This window comes from Paramisgurnus dabryanus, chromosome 22 (assembly GCF_030506205.2).
Source record: "Paramisgurnus dabryanus chromosome 22, PD_genome_1.1, whole genome shotgun sequence".
NCBI classification, from domain to species: domain Eukaryota; kingdom Metazoa; phylum Chordata; class Actinopteri; order Cypriniformes; family Cobitidae; genus Paramisgurnus; species Paramisgurnus dabryanus.
Window position 1 is genome coordinate 3,080,309 of NC_133358.1, and position 20,364 is coordinate 3,100,672.

At 35.3% G+C, this 20,364-nt stretch overlaps 2 protein-coding genes across 3 annotated transcripts in view; one reads left to right on the forward strand and one right to left on the reverse strand.

Moving 5' to 3' along the window:
* The first annotated feature begins 322 nt into the window (after positions 1-322).
* On the forward strand, positions 323-18,198 carry sycp2l (synaptonemal complex protein 2-like). The gene is made up of 31 exons (XM_073813082.1): positions 323-381; positions 617-736; positions 840-956; positions 1,039-1,140; positions 1,254-1,278; positions 1,374-1,459; positions 1,548-1,636; positions 3,318-3,352; positions 3,446-3,588; positions 3,690-3,742; positions 3,825-3,870; positions 3,952-4,044; positions 4,126-4,186; positions 4,328-4,482; positions 4,556-4,723; positions 4,768-4,854; positions 4,922-4,965; positions 5,057-5,105; positions 11,067-11,116; positions 11,345-11,387; positions 11,486-11,591; positions 11,669-11,715; positions 11,845-11,950; positions 12,071-12,205; positions 12,310-12,399; positions 15,190-15,293; positions 15,733-15,827; positions 15,979-16,078; positions 16,241-16,299; positions 17,599-17,680; positions 17,814-18,198. Exons 1-31 carry the CDS (start codon positions 376-378, stop codon positions 17,886-17,888), a joined length of 2,571 nt encoding a protein of 856 aa, XP_073669183.1. The 5' UTR covers positions 323-375; the 3' UTR covers positions 17,889-18,198.
* A 153-nt stretch (positions 18,199-18,351) lies between these two features.
* Positions 18,352-20,364, reverse strand: part of elovl2 (ELOVL fatty acid elongase 2) — a 42,602-nt gene continuing 40,589 nt past the window's right edge. For both annotated transcript variants that reach the window (XM_065287997.1, XM_065287998.2), the window contains exon 8: positions 18,352-20,228. In XM_065287997.1, coding sequence (XP_065144069.1) covers positions 20,106-20,228 — 123 coding nt within the window. In that variant the 3' untranslated portion in view covers positions 18,352-20,105. The remainder of the gene's footprint in view (positions 20,229-20,364) is intronic.

A 20,364-nucleotide genomic window follows, 5' to 3' on the forward strand; every position in this document is an offset into this window, starting at 1 on the left:
CAGTTTAATTGTATCAAACAAACATGATTAGATACAGTTATACTAATAAAAAAATAATTTACATTTAAATTTGCCACATAGTTAAAATACATTTATCTGATGTTTGATCTTAATTAAAATTTGTTAATTCAATGTAATAAAGCCAAGTTCTAGCAAATCACATTGGTTCAATGTAATAATTTTACGTGGAAATTTGCCAAGTAATTAAAATAAGTTCAACTGATTAGGCATTTTGTGTGTGTGTACCTAAATAGAAAGTAATACAATGAGTGAATAATAGCCGTGTGTTAGGTGTTCACACAGGTCCCTTAATTAAAAGACACGTGTGTCTAATTAGACGGTCTCTGGTATGAGGAGCTCGCATGTCTGGACGCCATGAGTGTGAGTTGTTCTGTGGATTATTATTTTTTATTCATTTTTTCATAGATCGTCTGTTTTCAACACACTTCATTATACACGCTTTTATATAAGATATATTTACTGATACACATTTATGATATAATTGAAAAAAGGTATATTACCGTAGGTGAACACTTGCTTTCATGTTGTCCTCAACTAAAGTTTCACGTATTTTTAAATACCAGATAATAATCAATATTTCCTTTCCATTACACAGTTTGCATGTAAACTGCATGAGGCATTTGTTCAAAATAACGTTTTCAAGGCTTTTGTGATAGTTCGTGAAGAAAAATCTTCCATAACCTTGGTTGATCGATTGGACGAAGTTGTTATCACGGCAAGTTTTGTTTTATTAAATGGAGTAATTTTAACAATGTGCTCACTTTAAAGAACGAAACATTATAATTTGATACTGATATGACGTCTAAAATAAATTCCAGGAACTGCATAAAAAAGAACACAAAAACGTCGTTCTAATATTACGTGCCATTGAACATGTGATAGATAAAGATGAAGAGTGCAAACATACACTTGTTCACCACGGCTTGGTTGTAAAGATAAGCATTTTATTTGATTTATCAATATTACAGCTGAAGGTTACCGATCAGCATAATAATTTGTCATGTTTTCACTTTCCACATGTTGAGCTGGTTTGAGACCGTGTCAGAGCACCTTAAAGAACAGCACAAACCTTCCAAGATCGCAATGAAACTCATCGAAGTGTTCTACGAGGTTTCCATGGTAATTATTTTTCTGTCTCTGCAACCATATATTATCACATCGTGTGTGCGCGTGTGTGTTTGTGTGTGCGCGCATGCATGTATGCATTTAAGATTTCAAATGGCTTTTTACAGATTTTGTGTCGGATCACCAGTGCAGGTAACCCATATTTAAATAAAAAATCATTTTCTTTTTTGTTGTTGGGTAAGTATATAAATATTAACACACTCCTATATTTTCTGTGCTTGCAAAAGGCAGTAATAAGATCCTGGATCTATTTCTCTTGCGTTTTGGAACTGTTGTCTTGGACCATGAAATGCCTTTCTGTCTACGGTTAGAGGTAGTCTACTTTATTATAGTTACTGTTAGCAAAACTCACTGACACTGTTTCGTGTTGTTAAATGGTTTCTGCATAATTTCATATTCAGGCAATCAGAACCATAAATTCAATGTTGGACAGCAGTCCAAAAGACATAAGGAAGAAACTCTGCCAGTCAGATGACCATATCGGGCTCTTGTAAGTTGTCATTTAGCCTAAACACCTCTCAAAAGTTCTTTGTCATTACTTAACATCACTGTTACAGTACACACAAAATCACTGAACAATTATATCAATTACCACATTAGGCCTATATAGCATACGATGTGCACATCTAGCAACGGGGCAAATTAGACAAATTGACTTGCATTATTAGATATGTTGCTATAGCTGTGTATGCAATTCTCTGGAAGTAATTCTGTTGTTTCGAGCAGATTTTTATTCTGAATGTCCTTTTTTTCATCTTTTAACATATCTTTATTTTCTTTTTTTTTCATTATTCATTTCATTTCAAGAACATGAACATTGCACACATACAAGAGGATTACAATATGCTTATTTAACATTCAAAATAACAATGGATCAAATAAAATAAAAATATATTAACAACAACATGGGGATATTCTACAATAATTCAATAAAAGAAAAGGTTTCAAGAATTGTATATTCGCTTTGCTTTTTAATTTTTTAGACTTTTAATAGTTTTAAAATAATTGCTTAATTCTGTTCTAAATAAAATGCTGTTTGGTTTATTATTTGCCCATTTTTGTTTATGGATGTGAAATTTTCCATATATAATCAATAAGTTGATTAACAAGTCTTTCTCCACACAGTTACTTTTATAATACAAAATATATCCTTACCAGATAACCAAATTTTTATTTTTGTGAGTTTAAATATCAAGTATTCCACATCAATCCAAAAAGATTGAGTAAATATACATTGATAAAATAAATGTTTTATGGATTCTACTTCCAATTTGCAAAAAATACAAGTAACCTATTGAATGTCCTTAAAGCTATTCAGCAGGGACTTTTACTGCGTTCAAGATAACTCTGATTTAGGATATTCCCTCCTCGAAAAAGTAACATTTTAAAGGTATTTACAAATCTTAAAACATTATTGTTACTAAAACATTAAAAGAGCATCGTCCAGACATTCTTAAACTAAGTTGTCTGGAATGCAGTATAAAATGGCGCGATCTAGTGGACGAAACATGGCGCTACAACAACGTAGTCCTCATAAATTACAGGTTATGGCGTCTCCTGTAGTCAATGTTTTTATCATTTAAAGCTCATCTTTGAGCATTATTATAGCAAAGGTTTTATGAAACGGGTGCCATTTGATTCTAAGATGTTTGAAAAGATGCATAAACCACAAGAAATGTCCTAAAGTGTGTTTTGAAAGCTTAACATTATTAATTCAAGTTTCCTTCTTAACATGATATGAATGATATAATACTTTTCTTAAAGATTAACGTAATATTTTATCATTTGTTCATTAGTACACACCAAGGCCGGTTCTTGCCAGCTATAGAAGTGATCTTGGGGGGGGGGATTGCTATATATCGTGGGGTTTTGTTGCACACCATATTAACAAATAAAAAGTGCATCAATGAAAAAGTGATTAATCGTAATGAAAGCTACCAAACAATACTGAAATTTTTTGATATGATTACATGGTTGTGACTTTGGAAACAAAGGCAAATTTTAACTGCGGGAATGAGACTTTCTCCAATTATATGGAGAGTACTCCGCAATAGTTAGAATGATGAATGTGCACATGGTTTGTCTTAAAACATTAAAAACTAGATGTGTAAACAACAATAAAAACCTGATTTTAAACAGATGTGAAACCTTTACTTTGTCATATTTTACAGAGAAAACTTGGCGAAAGCCCTGACAGACATTGGTGGTAGGCCCTCCTTTTTTATTTATTAGGGAATATGTTATTAATGTATGGAATGCTTATTGTCAAATTTTTCATAATATAAAATATTATCACCAGATTATGAAATGCAGGTGGCCATATCAGAAGCTCTCTGCAGGATGACTCCAAAAAAACTGAGAGAAGACTTTGCTGGCAAATGGTTCAGTTTTAGAAGCTTTGCCTCAGCTTTTACCTCAATTTGTGACAAAGATTTTGAAACCGTATGTTTAGGATTTTTATAAGCATGGCTAAACGCGTTGTGACTAAAGAAGTTAGTTACTCGTATTAAGGGTTCTTTTTTTGTGTGTGTGTGTGTTTTAAGGACTGCAGGACATTCCTGAATGAACTCAACAGTTATTTCGGAAAGTCGCGAAGGTAGTTTTGAGAATTGCTTTAGTTCTTTGTAATGTAACATTTGCCTGTGTGACATGTTTGTTGTACCTTGTTTCTGTCCTAGAGTCTTCTCATTCCCTTGTATTAGGGTGTTTCTTGACTCAACTGAAGTAAGCATAAAAATTGCTTATATTATATTCTATGATTTTTATCTGCACTTTCTCCCATCACTCATTGTTTAACCTCTTTAGTTATTCAAGCCTGAGGATGAGTTTCTGAAGGAGTTTTGGGTGGATTTCAACATTGGAACATCAAGTATAAGTTTCTTTGTAAATGACCCGCCGGTGTGTCTTTTCTGTTTCAATTGCAGAAATAATATGATTTGTAGTGTTTTAGTAACTGAAACCGATTTCCTATTACTCTAGAACACACTGTGGGAACTGATTCACCTGCCTAAAGATGCCATCAGCACATTAAATCTACAAGGTGATTTTTAAGAAAAGTGTCTCAAACTTAAATCTTAGATAATTTAACATGGCTTTAATAAATACATTTAAAACTGAATTTACAACTGCGCTTACTCATAGGTTGGAATGGACCATTATTCTGTTTTCTCTTTTGCTTTAGACCATGATGATCAGAAGATATTGACAGTTAACATGATCAATCCAGTCAGCCACGGAAAGCTCACTGGCCAAATGGTCAAAATCATCTTTAGCTCCGAGCATAACATTCAGACCGCCTTGACAAGGGTGTTTGCAGAGAAAATACAGCATGCCCCTGTAAACAAACTAAACATTAAAACTACCCACTCATTACCATATTTGCCCAACTTACTACTATCTTTATTTTAAGGAGTCTGTGAAAGCAGAAGAGGATTTGCCTGTTCTAGAGGGCATGCACACCTTACACTTTCTCAATTTTCTTTACATTTTTTGCATGTTTAATTGGCTTTTTTACAACTTTTGCAATGTTGTCTCATGCAGGAATCGAACAACTGGAGGTGCCAGAGACATTTACCAGGCATGTTTTTTTTTTTTTGAAATCTGATTTCACAAAGTGTTTAGTTTATCAAGTCATATTTTAATGTCGCTAATGCAAATGTATTTGTCTTCCATAGTCCACCTGCTAGACAGATCAAAGACATCAGTAAGGTTAGTTAATTTCAGTTGTCACCATACATTATATGAGGGGATATATGGTCATCCAATATTTTGTCAGGTTTCCTTCCTTCTGAGCGGACAAGGCAGCTATTCAGGAGCAAAGTAAGCATGTTTATTTCTGGGTAAATGTACTGTCTGTTGTGGGAGAAATATTGTGTTTTGATGTTTCTTTCTTTGATTGATTGCTCTCCAGGACTCAAGACAAAGACATCTTTTACCTTAAGGATCATTCAGATTCTGAGGTATGTGTGTGTGTGTGCGTGTTCTAAAAGTGGGGCAAAACAAAGTGTCTTGGGGAATCAACCGTATGAGAAGTGCTATACAAAGTTACTTTCAGCTTATGCATTCCAACGCTCCTTAGAGACACTGAACAGATTCTTCATTAGTGCGTTAATAGGCTTTAGACTTTTGTCAACTCAATAATTTTGATCTTAACGTTTAAGCTTGTTGACTAGGAGCCATTATTTTACGCTAAACACGAGATCTCATGCTGAATATTAACTAACCGTTAAATGGCTGAGAAATGGTTATGTGGTAAACAAGTAATGTAGTGTTCATGGTTCAGTTGTGAGTGGGTTTGTATATGACTGCCCCAGGTAACGCTTGAGGTGTCACATTGTCTGAGTGACATTTTTGAAAGAGAACTGTCAGGGAAGTCACATGACAGGAAGCCAGAAACTATAACATTCATGTCTGCTTTATGGAGTTATAAGGTCAGTGTTGTGTCAACATTAAGAAATAGATTGTGCATGTTTTTAATCACGTGTTAAAAAGTTGTGTCTGTTTATTTGATTTGGGGACTTTGGAAAGTGGATACCTTTAGCATCAAAAAGGATTCAAATTTATTGCATTGGTTAAATTAGCAAGGGCACAAATTCCATATTTTTATCTAATAGTTCTCACTTTGACGAAAAAGTATTAATACTGATGATAGTTTATTTCTTATATATATATCATCAGTATTAATACTTTTTCGTCATAGTGAGAACTATTAGATAAAAATATGGAATTTGTGCCCATGCTAATTTAACCAATATATATATATATATTTTTTAAAGCGACATTGTACAAAAGTGCTTTTCACAATAACAAGGTAAAATTAAAGATGCAAGCAGCGATGGGAGGGCCCTCCCACGTATGGGTACCGCCTATGGCCTAGTAAAACAGTGAACCAGGGGGACATAAATTAAAGTGAGTAAATATAAGTGGATATTCAAAGGAATTTTGATGTGCCACACCTCCTGGTGCAGCAGGTGGCGCTATGACTGTAACTGATTATTTTTATATTGATGTGTTCAGGCCAGGACCTATCTTATCAAAGATGTGAAGCGTGGGTCAGATTGGACATTGTATGCCCGAGTTAGAACAACTTCCTGTTTCATGACGAAATGCCAAAATTTGGCAAGCCGCCACGGACACACCCTCCAACAAAAAGTAAAGATCTCCGCAATTTAACATCGCAAAGGCCTTTAGATGACATGGATATGATCTAATTAAATCTCTGGTAGGAGTTCGTTAAAGTATGAAGCCTGGAACTGCCAAAATTTGCACAGAAATCAAAGCGAAATTTTAAAATGGCAGACTTCCTTTTGGGTTTAGAGCTTGGCTCCAAGATACTTTTTTGGTCTTGGGGTGGTATATGATCCTACCAAATTTCATTCTTGTATGTTAAACGGATCGGTGGCTGTTCTTTACCATATATTGTAGGTGTCGCTCTTGAGCCATTTCTACACACCCAATTGTGCAACCTATACCACATGTAAATTGTAACCACTTCTAACGCATGTGCAAATTTTCATTAGTTTTTGAGCATGTTTAGGCCCTCAAAAATGCGATTCATTTTGGAAAAAAATCTAAACTGAGCAAAAACAATAGGGCTTTTATACTCTATAGTTTTATACTTTTATACTCTTTTATAAAACTCTGGCCCTAATAATATTAAAGGGCACAAAAGGGGACATAAAGGGCAATTTCCCGGATAGGGTTTAGGTTAAGCCAGCACTAGGCCTTAGTTACTGTATATTAGGATATTTTAAGTAGCTTTTACAAACATACTTTAAAAAACAATACTGATGTGCATCTTTATGAAGGTAATTTAGATCCTTAATGATTTGACTGTGCAGTATAAAATTTGTAAGAATGTACTTGACATTGCAAGCGTTTTGTAAAGGTAAATCAAGTTGCAAGTGTAAGAAAACAACTTTTGCAACATTCTACTGTTAATTGTAAGTGTAATTCATGTCTTGTAAAACTGAAACTTCATATTTACACTAAATACATATGAACTGTATGTATCTGACCTCAGTTTTTCCCCGCTTACACTTTGGCAGTATTTCAGGGCAAAAACTGTGCCAAAAAGCATTGCAAGTCTGCAAACAGTGGTGTGCAATCAAAAACACAGTTTCATGAACGCCTCTGTATGTAAAATAAACTATTTGTAATTGACTTGTTGCATACGGAGGGAAAACTATTTCCTGAAATAACTCAACATCTACTGGTCCTAGGGTTGCCAACTTTCTGAAATGTAAATAAGGATCAGAAAGCGCGTTGGCCCCATATTCAGGTGTGGGGGGGTTGCCTGGGTCCGGTGACATGCCACCACGGAATAACCCCTGAAATGATGACTTCTGGTGAAAATAGTGGACACTAATTGATACATTTTGATAAATATTTAATACAGCTTCTTAGGCCTAAATATTTATAGAATAGCAAAGTATGCTTCAGTATACAAGACTGAACCACATAGATGTGAAATATAAAGGCTATCATGATCATTTTGCCAACAATGAACCATGGATTTGTTAAGTTTATAATACGTCTGAAAGACCCCACCCCTTTTTAAACCTTGAGCTACCTAAACCCATTATATTGACACATTATGAGACGGGAGGGAGCGGGAGACAGAAACAGAGGGGGAACACTGGGGAGATATATGTGGAATGTTAGGCTAAACCTGTACTATCTCTTTTAATATAATCACTTTCTTATCAACTATATTTGAGTTGCTCCTCTCGCTCCTCTTGTCTCCTGATGCATGCTGCTTAATATCACACACTCTGCCGTGACAAACAGAATAAACGCAACAGAATATGGTACAATTGGCCTTGTATTTATTGTCCCTTACGCATTCTAGCCACGGATAGTCATTTTCCCATTCAATTCTATATTTTTGTGCTCATTTCTTTTTCGCCGGCTGCTCCGATGCATGCATTTTTACATTTCCCGCTGTTGTCACTTGACGTCATCATTGCTATGTTACGTGATATCACAATGACTGTAACGACCAATTTAAAAGCGCATTCCCCGATGATGCTGCAAGATGTTAAAAATGCTACGCTGATAATAGACAATCAAGGGGAGAAATTACTGCACCGTCAGGGTTTTCTTATACAGATGCCGCGGTCTTCGTTCATCGTCTGACATATTAGAAGCTATGTGTCTGTCATGTATTTGCACTGAAATGATTTCCAAAAAATACAGAACAAAGTGCGTTCCGTATCAGTTCAATACGGAACAAGAATTTTATGTGCCAAATATGGGACGATTCCATATTATACGGAAAGGTTGGCAACCCTAACTGGTCCCTCTGCGCTTGCAGTTTTGTCACGATTTTCTCACTGATTTGAGTTTGCAGTGCGGTTTGGAAGGCGGGGCTATGAAATGAGGCACCTGATGACTCATTGTTTTCTCTTTTCTGATTGGTTCAATAAAACGCCAGGACTTTTCTCAACCACTTGACCTTAGCCTGCCTGTAGTCTTGCTTATTGGAAGACTGCTGCTAGTTTTTACTTAGAACTTTCGTTTATACATTACAGTAAAACTGCTCACATTAATATGGCTTCATTCATAACCGTAGCGATTTTGTTACTTCTGTTGTTTGTTTGATTTTTTTTCTGTGATAGTAGAACAGTGTAGCATAGAATTCCAATTCAAAACAATATTCTTTTTAACGCATTTACTAAACAAGTTACTGTAAGATACTAACAATATTGAATACATCCATGTACTCCATTATAGACCATTATAATATGGCAAGGAATGGAGTAGCCTACTATTTATAACATTACTTGATAAGAAATTACTCCATGTAGCACCAAATACTCCATCCTAGTCTATATACTTAAAAACTGCCATGGTTTGATGTTCTCTCTGTTTTCTTTGTTTCTATTTTATTTGAAGCTGCTTTGGTATGATGAACAATTGTTAAAAACGCTACATAACTAAAATGTACTTTTATATATTAAATATATATTCTTATATTTATATTTTACATTATTATATATTTAATATTACAAAACACCATCTTAAAATTCAGAATTAACGAGTCAGCCAGCTCAAAAGTTTATGTATTAAGTAGTTAGCCTGTTTGAGATGATCAAATTCTGCTCAGAATTGATCACCAGTGATCAGCGCAAGATGCATTCCGGTTAGAAAAGTGTCCGACTTACGTCCGACTTGCTCTGATGTCACGCTGATGTGTGCAAAATAACTCCCGCGATGAAGAGGCGGGCTCGTCGGATTCTATAGCCGGCTTGCCTGCACTTTTTTCACTCCTCCCCTCACTGCAGCCAGCTACTCTCCCCTATATTTCAGGCGAGGCAAGCTGCATCTCAAACAAGCCTAATATAGTAGTATTCCTGAAGCCTCGTGGATGATACTGAGAACCCCTGGGATATTAAACCAATCAGAAAAGAGAAAACAATGAGCCTCGTTTCATAGCCCCTCCTTTCCACCTATGCTTGCAAACTCAAATCAGTGAGAGAATCGTGACAAAACTGCAAGTGCAGAGGGACCAGTAGATGTCAGGTTATTTCAGGAAATAGTTTTCCCTCCGTATGCAACAAGTCATTTACAACTGGTTTATTTTGTACACAAAGACAGATTCTGCGTGATTAATTCATATTTGCAATTCATGAAACTGTGTTTTTGATTGCACACCACTGTTTGCAGACTTGCAATGCTTTTGACAGTATTTCACCACAAAAACCGTGCCAAAAGTGTAAGCGCAGAAAAAAACAGATGCATACAGTTTATACTTAGTGTAAATATGAAGTTTCAGTTTTACAAGACATGAATTACACATACGATTAACAGTAGAATGTTGCAAAACTTGTTTTCTTACACTTGCAACTTGATTTACACCTTTACAAAATGCTTTATTTTACACTTGCAATGTCACACATTCTTCAAATTCACATTTTATCCTGCACATTCAAATCTTTTAGGCACTAAATTACCTTCATACATCTTGAGACAAAACAATGGCACGGGTATATGTTTAGATATGTCAGTGCAAGATGTTTTTTTTTTTATTTAGGCAGTGCAAACATGTATTTTAGTCTTTAGCCCTATCCAGGAAACGACCTCATAACCAAATATATCCATAAAACAATTCTGAACCCCGGGTAAATGAAATGCTACAGTGGTGTGCACAGAACTCTGCAGGGGCAGAAGGACTATAAAGGGCACTTTTTTCTTTGTAGCCGACACTGATACATATGTAATGCATAACACATCATTAAAAGGTCTAAATCTATTAAAACAACTACATTTCATTTTTTTGCTTTTGCTAAAGTAACTAAAGCTTAACAATGCTATTTAAGCTGGTTGGCTGGTTTTAGCTGGTCTCCCGGCCTGGAAAAATGGATAAAGGGCAATCCAGTGATTGAGGTTGGAAGAAATAAAAGCATGTTTGTTCGGTTAACATTTTAAGTAATTGGATATGGTATAAAACATACTTGATGTACATTTATTAATTTAGCAGATGCTTTCATCCAAAGTGACTTAGAAAACATAGGAAACAAAGCGATTTGTCAGTTAGTAATTAATTTTAAAATATAAGAGGTGGAAATGCAGTTAATGTCAATTTGTGAAATATTTTTGTAAGTGATGAGTTTTAAGTTGTTTTTGAATGTTGCAAGAGATGTGGGTGACCGGACTCCTATAGGAAGATCATTCCACCAGTAGTGAAGGAAAATGAGCAAGAACATGATTTAGTGCCCTATCTTTGCAATTCAATAAGTGAAGGACAGTTTATTGTTAAAGACAAGAAATTCAATCAAGTAAAATCAATGATTGAAATCAAACTTTGATGCTTCAACTGTAATCCCAACATTAGTTTGATACTTGATTTCACCAACAGAATCTTATAACTTTTTAAACTTTTTTTTCATGAATGGACTGAGTGTGGCCTTTCTGTTTAGGTTGCACGTGCCAAAACGCTGTTGTTCTGTCAGTCATCTTCGTCTAATGGGTAAAGGACATTTCTAAAAAAAAAAACAAGATCTGTGTTGTCTGAAGATCCTCTTTTAATGAAATCATTAGTTACAGTAATACATTTGCCACATAAAGCAGAATCTTCTGAACATAAATTTTGTCATGGTTATTTAAATGTCTTAACGTGCTTACAGACTACATCCTTAACCAGAAGGGTGCTATTCCGTGTTTAGATTCCCTAAGAGCATTTGCATTTCTTCATCAGGTCTACAAAATCGCTCCCTGACACTCTGGGCAAAGCGGTCAAGGTTAGCATGAATGTGGCCTATTTATACATATTAAATGGCTGTTTTGTATACATTGGAAGTTGTACACTAAAATGTTATGCAAACCTGGTTCGTTGCAGAAGAGAATTAGGGTAATGCATTCAGGAGATGAAGAGTTTTTCTACAGAGATACACCACATACTGATTACAGCAGGAAGAGACCCAGAACTAAAGGCAAACTCCGAGGTATTGCCCGTCAATTCTTCCCCTGCAGGACTGCATCTCTTCACATATTCTGCTGCTAACAACTTATTTTTCTGTAGTACTACCTCTTTCTTCACCCAGTAGTAATGAGGAGGAGTTTTCCAAGGTAGAGGGAAACATTGTTTCACCAATATATTATATGCAGAAACGCATGTTATTTCATAACTTATTAAGCATTACAGTATGTGTGAAGAACAATTTGCCTTTATCTTTTTGTAAATTTGTGGGGTTTTAGTATTCAACCCCCAAGCACAGATGTCATGAAAAGGAAATCGAAGAAAGTGAAGAATTGCAATCTGAAGTCAAACTACTGAGATCTGTAAATGTTACAACTGATTCAGGTTTGCTAATTCATCCTCTGAATGACGGAATAATAGACCACATCTCTTCAAAAGGTTTCTAAAAGTATCTCAATGGATTTTCATGCCGCCTTTTATGCTATTTTCTGTTGTTATTTCTAGGGTTTCAAGAGAAGACTGTTGTTTTTGATAGCAGTTTCCCATTGGAGGAAGCAGATACTCTTGTTGAAAAATTACAGGAACATGGTTTAGATATAGAGGAATCACATTCTCAAAAAAATGAACTTGAATCATCAGGTAAGCTTTTGTACACCATTTTTTTTTTTGTCCAAAACTGGACCAAGATGTAGCATTTTTTACCCAAAATTTAATGCGATTACGTGGTTGTATGTAACACACAGAGCCATATCTTGCTCCAAAAAGGGAACAGCTCCTGCCTGGACTTAAACCAAAGAGGTTGTTCTCATCCTTACCACTAGAGGATGCTACAGGTAAATTATCTTTAGAGACTAAAAAGTTGAGACTAATATAATCTGTGAGTGTGTCAAGAATAAATGTGGTATCCCCAGGAGGTCATGTTTTTTTCGTACATTTTGTCTAAAAACTTATTAGAACCCTAATCCGTTTTTCCACTTTTCACAGCTGGTTTTGGTATTTTTGCAAATTCTTTATGTAATGCAACATGCTCTTGTATGGATGAAACAACTCAAAGTCATGTATACATACAGTATATAGCACCTCTGTAGAACCATAAGTGATGCTAAAGCATGACTTTAGTACCACGTATGGTTCAACATAGCACAATATGGTTCTAGACAGGTGCTGTTTAACACTGTAAATGGTTCCCCTATGATTACGAGCCAGTGAATGATTTTAGCGCTATTTTTTTTTTTTAGAGTCTCAAAAATATGAAGTATGGCATGCCACCCTAAGTATGTTTAAAGAGTAATTAAATTTGGCACAAACATTAGAGTTGTCAACCATTAGGCATAAGCAAAAAAAACGTTAATAATTTTAGTCATAAGCTCCACCCAACAGGGAGTTGGTCATTTTGGCTTTGATAAACCATGCATCTCAATAAGTTTCCTAGCCCCTAGGTCGTGAATCAGTATATCGTGTACAGGGACTTGAGCACTGGTAAGGACACTGGCACACTATACAATGTGATGGCTTATTTTCTGGTGATGTGACTATTAAAATGTTTATGTATTATGTAGTAATCCAGTAAAAAAAACACTAGTACAGCGTTAAGATTAAATAGAAAATCTATTTCATGTATTAATATCTAAGTTATGGAATTTAACTTATCTCTGCCCAAAAAATAACACATTAAAGACTTAATATAAATAATAGAAACAAACAAGATATTTGTTTTGGGTATATCTAACCAACAGTCCTTGGTCTTATTAATCTAAATCTCAGACACATCAGACTCAATGGCAAATTGTAGGAGTGGCCAAGATGAGGCTGTGCTCAGTGGCGTAAATGAGCGCTGATGCTTGCTGGGCGCGCCTGGAACTCACGTTTTTTTTGGTAACACTTTACAATAAGGTTCATTAGTTGACATTAGTTAATGTATTAACTAATATGAATGAACCATGAGCAATACATTTGTTACAGTATTTATTAATCTTTGTTAATGTTAGTTAATAGAAATAAAGCTTTTAATTGTTTGTTCAAGTTAGTTCACGGTGCATTAACTAACTAACAGGGAGCTTTGATTCTCACTGGGTTTTGCGTTCCATTGTGGGAATTTTTAGGGATCAGACGTTTCTGTGCACAAAGATGACAATTGCTTGTGGTGAACTTTTATATACTCCGCTAAGGGCATCAATGATATTGTCCGCAAACTTGGTCAACATTACCAAGACCATGAAGATGCTTAATTGCAAACATTAGGCTATTGTGGGTCATAGCGTCACCAACTGGCAGCAGGAAGTGTATTACTTGCAACATACTTTAGAATAGTCAACTGATATTGACCCACTTAAATACATTAGCCCACTGTGCCTTGTTTTCTGAGAGCCAGCATTGTGCCATATACTGCTAGGGCCTGTCATTGCTTCTTGCAGCTATATTTAATGCATTGTTATGTACTGTTTCAGTACATTTTTCAACCACTACCAGTTACTTTGGGTTAGGGGTTAGATTTAGTTTTTTTACTCTGCAAAACTCATGTTTTTAAAATGAATCTGAACCATAACTGTGGACAAAAGTAATGGTAATGTTTGCTTTATCATAAGTTTACATGTATTTAATTCAGTGACCTTTGCTATTGTTCTTTTGGACCAATAAGCTTTTCTGTACTGGTTGCTTAAAGTTTTTTCCTACTTGAATAAAAGCACCTTTTGTTTACTGCTGCTCTTGGCCATACAAAGAAAGTGAGTTGAATGCCAATAAGAAGGACTCTTATGGCGCTTTTCCATTGCATAGTACCCCACGGTTTAGTTTAGTTTGGGTCGGGTCAGCTTACTTTTGGGAGCTTTTCCATTGGGTGCAGTACGTAGTACCCGATACTTTTTTTCGTACCACCTCGGTTGGGGTTCCAAGCGACCCGAGCTGATACCAAACGTGACGCGAAAACACTGTAGATCACTGATTGGTCTGAGAGAATCGTCACGTCATCGCTATAATGTAAATATTAGCTTTAGCTTACTGCTAGCTTGCGCTGTCTCAAGCAAACATGTTGTTATCTGTGTTCTGCTATAAGTTTCCAAACACCCTTTTAGTGATGAAAAACATCCGCAGGTTGAGAATCCGGGACACCATAACAGTTTTTCCAGACTTGCAGTTTGTGGCGGCACATTCGCGACCTGCACGTCCGCATTATATATGCTTAAATGCAACTTGAATGAGGCTCAGCGGAGCGCCGTCGACTGACGCCACGGGTCGGATGTTTGAACAGAAACTGTCATGTGAGACAGAGGTAGTTATAAACGCGATGTGCAAACATCTATTTGTGGTGGCCAATTTTAATTTTGTGGCAGACTGAGAAATAAATGAATGTATGGGAATGTACAACAACGCTCTCACGTGTATGATGTCACAGCAGTAGGCAGCGTAAATATAACGACACGCCTATAATCCCTCCCACTCCGAAGTGATACTAAACTCGATGGAAAAGCTAACCACGCTAAAGTGAGGTGAGCTGACCCGACCCAAACTAAACTAAACCGTGGGGTACTATGCAATGGAAAAGCGCCATTAGAAGGGGTGTGTGTGTGTGTGTGTGTGTGTGTGTGTGTGTGTGTGTGTGTGTGTGTGTGTGTGTGTGTGTGTAGAGAGAGTTTCTAAAGTGTTGGAGGATGAATCGGAAGAAGAGTTGGGGGCAGGTGTCAGATCTGCATTTCACTCCTTTAAGACTCAGCTGAGAACACATTTTTCTGTGAGTACAAGACAAAAACTAATTAATAAACTTTGATTACTAACAGTTATTGATTACTAACAGTGTCCTTTTTTAGTTTTGTTTTACACAACTTTCATTTCATATGAGAACACTTGAAGTGTATTTATAGGAATAAAAGTTGCTTTGTCTCATGGTCATACATGTAGAGATATGAAATAAAGCAACACCTTTGGTAATTGCTTTGGTAATACACCACTCAACATTTGAAGTGGATCAAAATATTTCATAAACATTTTGAACAATACCCGTTCTTGTCTTAGGACAACTTTGAACTTTTTTGACCCACTTCAAATGTTGACTAGCATATTTCTTTAATATACTTGCATCAGTGTATGCCTTATTTGGAATGATATGAAGGGAAAATATCATGGGAATTAATCCTTTAATAGTTTAATGAACCAGGACTTTTTTTATCCAGAACAGGTATAAAAAAATCGAAGCTAGATCACTGCAGTCCTTAACAGACTGTCAAAGAAATGTGACCTCTCTCTTGGGAACTGTACATAGTCAAAGGTACAGAAGACAACATTAACATTCAGCAGCTTTTTTCATTGGTTGTACAGTACGTCAAATTAAACGATTACAATAATGCTGCTCACTTCCAATCTGTTTGGCAGTATTATTAACTACGTGCTAAGAATTAACTATGCTTGTCTGTGTGTAGACTCTTACATTTGGAGCATTTCCAGACCAGTGTGGTGCAGCAGCTGGAATGTTTGGAGCAGAACTGCCTGACTCTTAAATCCATCGAGAAAGAAACTGTGGTCTGTCTCCACTCTCTTACTTACTACAAAGTAGCATATTTCCTACACTTGATTGCAAAAACCCTGAAAAAGCCATGAGCATATAGTAATCTGAATGGAGGATATTTAATAGCAAAAGAAATTGCTTTTCTCTGTGTAATAGACTAGATGATTGTGTTTCAGAATTTCTGGCAGTTGGAGGCTAATACAGTTCGAGCTTTCTGTGATAGACAGCAAAAGAGGTATACAGTTAAAACCCATTTTATTTGCTCTTCAGTTTACATGAAGTGGAATTGGACCTATGTTTAAACGAGTGATTTAAAAATCACTTTTACATTATTCTGCATTATTTCTACATTATTCTGATGTAGAAGTTTCAAGTATTAGTACTACAATGTGGAAACATGATGTGTTTTTCATAATAATAGATTATAGTTCACAAATGTTAAGCAGTCAAAGGACGGTGTTTATTGGCTAATCCTTTTAGAAGGATTACTCTGGACTGGAGTGTTGAACTCTGAGGATTTTAAATGGTTTTATACACACATGGCCATAAGACAATATGAAGTTAAAAATGCTTTTATCAATATGTGCAAGTGAGAGTTACTTTTCAGATTTAATGCTGCTAAAACACATCTCGGTGTGCAGCGCGTGGAGATGAAATTAGACTAGCGATACTTGTTTCCTTTTTAATGTATTTATTCAGTTGTTATCTATAGCTACTAAATGTTCACGTCACTTCACATGTGGCATTAAATGGTGGTATAAAAGTGCTTTTCTGCGTTTGTGTGTGGTGCTGTTTTCGAGGCAGGTTTACAAATTCAGTCAGACAGCCAAGTTTCCCTTACAAATTGCTGTATTGCATTTAAAATTTAACATTTAAGGCATGTACTTGAAATGATTACAAATAATAAGTTAAATAAAATAATATACTTATTCATAATACAATAAATATTACTTTGCACTGACCTGACCAATCAGCCAGGGTATGGCCACCCTAAGCCATACCCAACTGACCCCCAACCTACAGCAATCTTGCCCTTCTCTTTTCATACCTGTTATAAGCACATACTAGTTTTACACCCATTTCCCAATCTTAAAGCATTTTTCTGGATGATGTGAGGGGAGTTCAGCTTATTATGAAAAACATTTAATACATTAGTTTGTGAAAGTGGATTTTAAATGTTTCAAACAATAAATGTTGTATTTTTATTGTAATATCATAAAATAAGTGGATACACTTAATTATTGTTTAAATCGTTTAAAAATTTTGAGAAATAAATGGTACATTTATTTATTGAAATAATTATTCATTCAATTGTTTTAAGTGATTTGGTCCTCAGATAGACTTGCATTTTGTTGACACTATCTTATTGAGAGGATGAGGGGGCAAAAGAAAAAAATTTCTTAAAAAAATTCTGTAACATTTTTCTAGCCAATGCATTTATGAAATGAACCTACAGTGAATTGTATACATACTATGGTCAGTTGTGCAGTTTATTTTATGTTAGTATTCTGAGCAAACCTGTGTTCCATGCTAGGTTGGATTCTTTAACAATCTCCCAGGAATCTACTGATGCTTCATACAGTCTGTCAGAGAGCCAAGAGACCCAAATCAGTGTGGTAAACGTTTTCTTTACAACCTTTACCGCAATGTCTAATGTTGAAAATTGGTACTGCGTGCTACAAATAATAACTAAACATACTTTGGTCTGTACGTGGATTATTAGATAACTTGAATTCAGATGTTTTTCAGCTTGCAGATCTTACAGCCTCCCAGTGTCCTCTGGGACAACTGTCGACAGAGGGTTCGTCTGCAGACCCTTCATAAGACGACGTGTGCTTTTTGTTTAAATTTTTCTGTCTATGGGAATGTCTGCACTGTATTAAAATATCTGATGTGTGTGTGTCAAATAACAATAAAAACACAGATCGTCAGGTTTACTAGGTACTATTTTAAGTGCTTTATTTAGATTTGTTATGGAAACATTCATTGTTCAACATTTCTCATTTAATGATCAATTATGAAATCCACAAACCTTCAAAACAATTTCAAATTAACATAGGCTTGCACATTTAGATATCAGTGTTTAAAATGTCAAAAGGAGTGGTAATGCTTAAAAAAAACCTCACAGCTTTGAAAGACAAAAAGATTTTCTAGAAACCATAGCCATGACTCAATTTTCTGTGATCACTGGATGAGGAAATAAAAACTGTTTAGAGCTTGCATTCAGTTAGAGAACAATTTCTAGCCAGTGAAATAATTTGGAGGTAAGCATTATTTTTTTTATATATATATATATATAAATAATGTGTGGTATTGAGATAAAAATCTCAATACCATGATTGATGCGCCACCAAGCTTAACTGTCTTCACAGTGTATTGAATTAAGAGCCTCAGGTACTGTCAATAACCACTAGACCCGAAAAGAACAATTTGTTCAAAATGTTACGCCATTTTTCTTTGGGCCAGTTGATAGTAGAAAAAAGATCTGCACACTCTTATGTTCCCTTTATTTCCAAAAGTTAAAAAGCAGCAACAAACTTACAAGCATGGAACATTGTTCTAACAGGTGTCAGTAATTGAAATTGTTTGAACCTGTGAGTAGCCTCTACTTAATGAACAATTTTCCATGCTTTTGTGTAAGTTTGTCTGATGAAGGTCTTTGACCGAAACGTTGCTGCTTTTTACAGTAGCTTTTTGAAATAAAGGGAACATAACAGTGTGCAGATCTTTTTTTCTATTTAATGTTATTCTGCGCATGCCTTTTTTAAACAAGTGTTTTATGGGGGCTTCTTGCAAACAGCTTCGCATCAATCGGGTGTCTTTTGACTGTAACATTTAAGATCATCTTTAATCTTTCTAGAAGTGATGAATTGCTGAATCTTTGCCATCCTGACTATTCTTATATCTATTTTTGTCACGGTTAGTCTGTCATGTTTTGAGTCTGTTCTGATTATTATCACCTGGACAATTACTCATTGATTGCCTGTCTTGTTTCACCTGATGTCAGTTAGTCAGTTTTAACAGTAGTTGCTTGCTTACAACTGTTTTGGGTTTTTATTGCCATGCATTTGAGATCTTTTTAGCTGAGCATCCTAAACTTTGTGGCATTTCTTTATACGTTTTCCCCTCTCAAATCAACTTTTAACCAAATTACAATGTTACTCTGCTAAAATAAAATGGGCCGTTCCAAACATTGCTCAAACAATGGGGGATTTGCTTCCCATCTTTCCTAATAAAGGACAAAAAGGATCTGTTTTAACACAATGTTTTCACACAATTTTCTAATTAAACTTCACACTGATATAATTTTTTTTTACCTTTTCTCAAAAGTAGTATGGATCTCATTAACCAACGGGTCTATTGTTTGTCTATTACACTTCTACATCTGTAAGTAAATAATTTGCAATGCAGAAATATTACTAATAACAGTTGTTTATTATGTTACTGCTGTTGAACTGCTATTTTTTTAACACAACTGTATATGTATATATGTGTATATATAGAAATTTCTTTACTTTCCAAGATTGTATTTCTTTTCTAGGCCTGAAAGTCACAATTTCAAATTCCCTGATATTTCCAGGTTTCCATGACTTTGTGAATGTCAAATGATCAAACAAGTCTAGCTAAAAATGAAGACTTATTAGTATTATGATCCATTATTAAATTCCTTCTAATGCATTTGACTGCAGCAAGTGGTTTTTAAGTAGAACTATTGTAAGGTGTCTTCTGTCGAAAAATAACTGGAAATGCATCTCTCTTGCATCCAGTTTCTAGAATAGATACTGTATTTCCTAACAGAAGATTTTATTTTAAAAGACATTTGGCTCCTTGGTGACGTTTTGTGCCATAATGGACTGCCTTCACATAAAATGCACTATGTACACCGTTTACGTCAGTTCACAGTGTCAGGACTTGAAAGGAATGTATGTATAATAAAAATACAAAAATAGCTAAAAAGTACTTGTCTAATTATAAACCGTACTTTAATTACAGGTGATTATCGCTGCTATTACACTACTGTTTGACAACTGGATTTAATCATCAGTGTGCCTTCTGTTTATAGTTAGCTCCATTTAGAGATGAAAGGCCATTTGAATAATTGTTCTTATGATCTCCTACAACCTTTGCCAATCGGTCACCCCCCAGCCTCTTCTTTCTGTATGTCTGCAGAAAAATGCCATTTATTAATTAACAGCTGATAAGAGGGGAAACACAGTGACAATTACTACAAGCTCAGGGTGAATCACTAAAATATGCTCATTTACATATGAAGAGCTGAAAAGGTGTAAAACCCTTGTTT